At 43.3% G+C, this 6484-nt stretch overlaps 1 protein-coding gene across 1 annotated transcript; it reads right to left on the bottom strand.

Moving 5' to 3' along the window:
• Positions 1-2060: 2060 nt before the first annotated feature.
• Positions 2061-3225, bottom strand: HTR1D (5-hydroxytryptamine (serotonin) receptor 1D, G protein-coupled). Its single transcript, XM_006862326.1, has one exon. It carries the CDS (start codon positions 3193-3195, stop codon positions 2062-2064), a length of 1134 nt encoding a protein of 377 aa, XP_006862388.1. The 5' UTR covers positions 3196-3225; the 3' UTR covers position 2061.
• Positions 3226-6484: the final 3259 nt, after the last annotated feature.

The raw sequence follows: 6484 nt of genomic DNA, 5'->3' as shown, positions 1-6484 counted from the left end.
AACAGATCCCACATTCTTAGCCCTCATTCTTGTGTCCCGAGAACCCAGTGAGCACTCCAGGTCTTCCAACCTATGTCCCTCCTCTTCTCCATGCCTGGCACGCCTGCCCTGCCCTCACTCTGCCTCATCTTTCCCAAGAGGCCTTGTCACATCTCCCCCACCCACTTGGCCTCCCACCTAACAACAAAGGTTCATCTTTTAGGAGTCTATTCAAGGACCATCTATTTATGAAACCTTCCCTAACCATAGGCAAGTTTCTTTACTGCATCTATAAAATGAGGATGAAGAGTAAATGAGAAAATGTATTCAGGGCATGCTGTATAAATAGTAACTGTTATTTCATATGCTACTTGACCTTGGAGAGTTCAATCGATGTATCCCTCAAATAATGAGTTCACATTTTGTTGTTAAGTGCTGTTGAGTCGTTTCCGACCCATAGCGACCCTGCATAGGGTTCCCAAGGAGTGGCTGGTGAACTTGAACTGACAAACTTTTGGTTCAAATCAACCTTGCAGTCCAGCACATTAACCCACAGCACCACACCAAGACTGGGCTCTTATTATGTGACTGGTGGTGGTGAATGGTGATGGAGTGCCATCAAGTCAGTTCTGACTCATAGTGGACCCTGTACAGGGTTTCCAAGGTTATAAATCTTTATGGGAGCACAAAGCCTCATCTATTCCCATGGAGAAGCTGGTAGATTCGAACTGTTGACCTTACGGTCACCAGCTCATCTTGTAATCCACTATACTACCAGAACTCCTTTATTATGTGCCTAGTACTATACGGGAGTCCTGGTGTGGTGCTGTGGGTTAATGCGCTAGACTGCAAGATAGGTTTGAATCGCAAGTTTGTCAGTTCAAGCTCACCAGCTGTTCCTCGGAAACCCTATGCAGGGTCGCTATGAGTCGGAACCGACTCTACAGCACTTAGAAACAACAGCACTGTATTAATTTATACAATAACATACCTATCACCATTCCCATTCTACAGTAGACTAAATGAGGCAAAGAGGGACTGATAAACTTGTCTATGGTCACCCAACTAGTAATTGGCAACATTTGTACTTAAACTGAGCTACCAGGCTCGAGGACCTGAGCTCTTAATTGTCATGTTTATACATATACAGTCTTTCATTACTATGAAGCCCCAAGGAGACAACAAATGCCAAGACTTGAGCAGAGGGCCTGGCATGTGGTAGGTGCTTCATGAATGCTATTAACTGAATTGAGTTGAAAGGTTTCTATATCCTGGAAGAAAGTGGGGGCAAAAATTACCCAACAACTTTGCTGGTCATGCTGTCTCATGCTTTTTATTTAGTAACATCCAATGTCTTAAGATCCTTAATGAAAATTAACTATTAAAAAATTTTTTTTCAGAATGGTGTTCCACTCAAAGCTTGGTAGGTCCAAAGTCTGTGGATATATTTGAATGGGATGATTATGGATTTTAACTTCAAAATGTTAAGAAGATGCAGAGATACTGGGGAAGGTTGGTCAGCTTCCAATCTTTTCATTCTCCTGCTCCAGGTTCTGAATCTCTCTCCAAATCACGCTATATTGTCAGCATCCCAAATATTGACTTTCTTCCCATAGATGACAAAGAGATTCAATTTCAGAAGGACTCAGTGGGGAAAAAAGTCTGGGTGCTATTTTCCAATCAAGGTGCCACACGGAATGAAGAGCTCTCCATTTTGACTCCAAATTCTTTTAGTTCAGGTCATTAATTTCTACCCACCTTTGAATTTCATACAAATTTCAGGTAGACCAGAAAGCCTTCCCTTTGAACCAGGCCTCTTTTATCTGAATTATATTGATGAGGAATCCCTACGTCACATTTCTGATAACTTCTGTCCTATCAAGCTTCAGTCCTATCTCCTTGTACGCAGCTGCCCGGGTCTGGGGGCTCAACAGTCAAGTAGACAATAGGAAAAAGAACTCAGAACAATTCTATTAAGACCCATGATATCATAAATTAAGCCAAACCTCAAGAAAAACAAAAAAGACAATCACAATTGGGCTACAAGACACCAAAGACAATAAGCGTCACCACTAAACAAGACTAAGAGGCTTTCTGGAAATGGACAACTTTCTGAAATGCTTGCCGAAACTCTTCATTAAACACAGTGTATATTATTGGATTGATGAGGGAGTTTAAATAGCCTAGCCAGGTAAAAAAGTCAAAGAGGGACTGGTGGAGCCAGCAAGAGTCCCGACAGATGGGGAGGACCAAAGATGAGACAAAGAAGGGCAGCCAGCAGATGATAAAGGCCCCCAAAATGATCCCCAGAGTTTTTGTGGCTTTCCTTTCTCGAGCAGCGGAAATCCTCTTGCGTTCCAGGACACTATCAGCAAGCTTGATTTTCACATGGTTGAAAAAGAGCGGGGAGCCAGCCGAGTGGGAGTGCCCCTCATGGAGGCTAGGGTTGAGGGAGCAGAGGGAAGAACCCGCAGAGCCTGTGATCAGCTGGGCTGTGGTGAAGCGCTTCCCATAGAGTGATGGCGGATTCTGGATTCGGCTCCGGGCGGCCATGTAGATCCGGCCATAGAGGATGATGAGCAACACGGACGGGATATAGAAGGCCCCACATGTGGAGTAGATGGTGTAGGAGATCTGGGAGGTGTTCACCAAGCAGTCAGACATCTCTTCATGAGCCTTGGCCTGCCGCCAAAAGAGTGGTGGGATGGAGATACAGATGGAGATTGCCCAGACAATGGCAATCATGGCAGCCGCATGGCCTGCTGTGCGGCGTTTACTGTACTCCAGGGCATCGGTGATGGCCCAGTACCTGTCCAGAGCAATGGCACAGAGATGCAGGATGGAGGCTGTGCAGCACGTGATGTCAGAAGACAGCCAGATGTCACACAGGATTTGGCCAAAGCTCCAGGTATGGGTGATGGTATATACGATGCTGATGGGCATGACCAAGATAGAAACCAAGAGGTCAGTCATAGCCAGGGAGCCAATGAGATAGTTGGCTGGAGTGTGGAGCTTCCTGGTGAGGAAGATGGTGGTAAGCACAAAGGCATTGGAGAGGACTGTTGCCAGGGTGATGATGGAAAGGACCACCGCAAGAGAGATCTTGAGGGCTTGGAGGGTCCCCGGGTCCCAGGCCTCTAGGGCTTCAGTTATATTCAGTGATCGGTTGGAGGTCTCTTGGAGAAGACCTTCCACTGATTGGTTTGGTGGGGGCATTCTAGGTGGTTCTATCTTCCCACAGACTTCCACACACAGAGTTATCTGGCTCACTAAACAAGGTCATTCTTCTGTTTCACTTTGGTGAGGGCCATACAGCAGAAGAATATACCTCAGTGAGAAGACCTCAAGACTTGCTTATTTAAAGGACACTGGTACTACCAGCTGATAGCTAAAGGTCTTTCCCCAACAGGATGACTCACAAGACGTCTTATTGTTCTGGAAGTCTGCTAGACAGATGGTCAAGCCCAGTGGGCACATACTGACTATGTTATATAATTATTGAAGCACCACATCAGTGGGAGTCATGTCCTGGAGTCTTGCTTTTGGCATTTTGGCTCTTTCCCAAGCTTGAGACATAAATGTGTTTGCTGAGAATATCAGAATTACCCCCATCCCATTCTGAGAAGATTCTAGAATTTAAGCTGGGAGCTTTGAAAAGTTAAGGTAAAAAGAAGTAGAAGCTGATTTAGAGGAACAGTCCAGTTTTCCCAGATTCATCTTGACACATGATGAGGTACTTTTCTTGGGTTCCGGTCTCACTGATCATTTTGAGCCTGAACAGACCAAACATTCTCAGTTACCAAGACTTGAAGAATGCATGTACTGGGAGAAGGCAAAACAAATGGATCACTGTGAGTTCATTGGGAGGGGTACATCCTCAGAAACTCTGGAATTTAAAAAAGAAAAGAAAAAATTAAGTTAGGTTCTAGAAAGACAAGTTGGATGTTTGAAATGAACTATAGGATTAAAAGGATAATGCCAGCTTAATGCTGGTGGGTGTTGCAACAAAACTGGCCTTCTCTGAAGTGTCAGGAAAACACCCAGAAGGGCGACGTATCCCACCCCCACAATTCCCAGAGGGGACACAGTATCATAACTGCTGCAAGTTTCACAGGCTTATTACAAGTATATGAAATCAGCGCTCTAAGTTGTGAATCAGAAGTCATCCTTGTATTTATTCAGCAGCAATGGAAACTTGGAAACAAAACAAAACAGAACTGTATAGTAACAAACCGCCAGGAGAGACACCAAAACACATCTCTGTAAGCCGGGGGCTGAGGGGGGGCGGCGCAGGGAAAGGGGTGAATTTTCTTCTATGCATTTGGGTTTTCCAAGTTTCCTAGAATGAGCATGAATTACTCTTTACACCAAAGCACACACATAGACACATACAAAAGTACAAATAGAAACAAACACTCTGTATCTCTCTGTGTGTGTAGCACCGGGCAAAGGGGAGCATCTTTAAGAACTGGATAACTTAAATATCCCTATCCCCATATTTAAGAATAAAACAGACAAAACCTTCATGTGTAACTTGAATTTGAAAGTCTATGCCTAAGAAAGCAAGAACTTAGTCACTTACCTCCCATACTATGAGTATTTCTTCAGAAGAAGCACCATTTTTTAAAATCTTAATTTTATTTATTTGTGGTTGTTGTTAAGAATATACACAACAAACATACACCAATTCAACAGCTTCTACATGGACAATTCAGTGACACTGTTGACATTAAGTCATGCAGTCATTCTCCCCCTTTTTGAGTTATTCCTCCTTCATTAACATAAACTCACGGCCCCCTAAGTGTCCTATCTAGTCTTTCAAGATCATTCTTACAGAGCCTAATACTCTCACCCCAGCAGTAAATAGTAAAACTCAGTAAGACAGAAAACAATAAATGCTGGCGAGGGTGTGGAGAGATCGGAACTGTCAAACATTGCTGGTGGGACTGTAAAATGATGCAACTATTAGGGAAAATGGTACAGAGCTTCCTTTAAATGTTGGAAAGAAATACCACATGTTTCAGCAACCTTCCCCCCCCCGCCCCCATATATATTCTACAGAAATAAGAGTTAGGACATGGACAGATATATGTGCACCCATGTTCACTGAAGCAGTTTTCACAGTAGCAGAGAGATGGAAAAAACCTAAGTGCCCATCAAAGGATGAGTAGACAAACAAACTATGGTATATACACACAATGAATAGTACGCAATGTTAAAGAATAATGAAGAATGACCTCATAAAATGGAAGAAACTGGAGGAACCTGAGTCAGTCACAAAAGGACAAGTACTATTGTCACTATTATAAAAAGTCAAGAAAAGGTTGACACACAGAGAGGGGGAAATCATTTGATAGTTACCAGGAATGGGAGTAGAAGGGAGGAAAATTCACTAACTAGAGAATAAAAAACAAAACCCAAACTCACTGCTGTCACGTTGATTCCTACTCACAGCGAACTAGGTAACTGTTGTTGTTAAGTGCCACTGAGTTGAGTCCAATTCATAGTGATCCTGTATTGAGTTTCCGAGGCTTTGAATCTTTGAGAAAGCAGAAACCCAAGCATGTATTAACTTGAGTGAAGGGAAAGGCAATATACAACAAGGGGTGATTAGCACAATAACACTAAAGAAAAGGAAGACAGAGAGGCATAATGCTCAAGGCAGACTTTTTTTTTTTTTATTAGTTAAGGTATTGTTTGGCTTTAAGATGATTTCAGGGAACATTTTTGGTTTAAAGTTTAAAGATTATCTCAGGTGTGGGACATTCCCACTTGAAAAGACAAACAGATCAGCCTGGGACAGAAGATACTTCTTGAAACAAAAACCAGCAGGAAAAATCCAAAACAAAAATGGCAGTCTGACTGGCTACTATAAGAACAAGCAAGTTGTTTGCCAGGGAATCATCAAGGCATCGAGTCATCGAGTCTCTTCAGGACAATCCCATCTCCAAGACTGAAACTCCAAGGGAATACATGAGCAGATATGTAATCTTGCTGGCAACCACACTGGTCTACTGGTGAGTGGAAAAGGGGGAAAGGCAGCAATGAAGAAATGGGCTGACTTTGACCATGTTCCATAGACTCCCGTCGACCTGAAGATGAAAGAGGGAATTCCTTAGCCCATGGACACAGCCATGGAGGGCTAGAGCTGAGAGTGAAGCATCCAGCTGACATGACATGAGGGAAGACACACAAGAATGCCCAAACTTGTAGATAGTACCCATTTGACCTAGCTTCGATTGCTTGATGATCAGAACTCGACTATAGGAAGATAAAAGAAATAATTTTTGATAAAGGAAACAAGTGTAAATTGCTACAATTTGATTATCTTGACCTATACTTATGGATGTAAGAAGCTCTGGCAGCGTAGTGGTTACGAATTGGGCTGAGAACCGCAAGGTCAGCAGTTAGACTACCAGCTGTTCCGCGGCAGAAAGATGAGGCTTTCTGCTCCCATAAAGATTTACAGCCTCGGAAACCCTGTACAGGATCGCTATGAGGCGGA

This window comes from Chrysochloris asiatica, unplaced genomic scaffold, assembly GCF_000296735.1.
Source record: "Chrysochloris asiatica unplaced genomic scaffold, ChrAsi1.0 scaffold00047, whole genome shotgun sequence".
NCBI lineage: Eukaryota > Metazoa > Chordata > Mammalia > Afrosoricida > Chrysochloridae > Chrysochloris > Chrysochloris asiatica.
Note: the sequence above shows the minus strand (reverse complement) of the source record. Positions and strands in the feature narration are given on the sequence as shown.

Bases quoted from the DNA above. Each gene is read 5' to 3' on its own strand.
- HTR1D (XM_006862326.1), bottom strand. From the start codon at position 3,195: ATGCCCCCACCAAACCAATCAGTGGAAGGTCTTCTCCAAGAGACCTCC.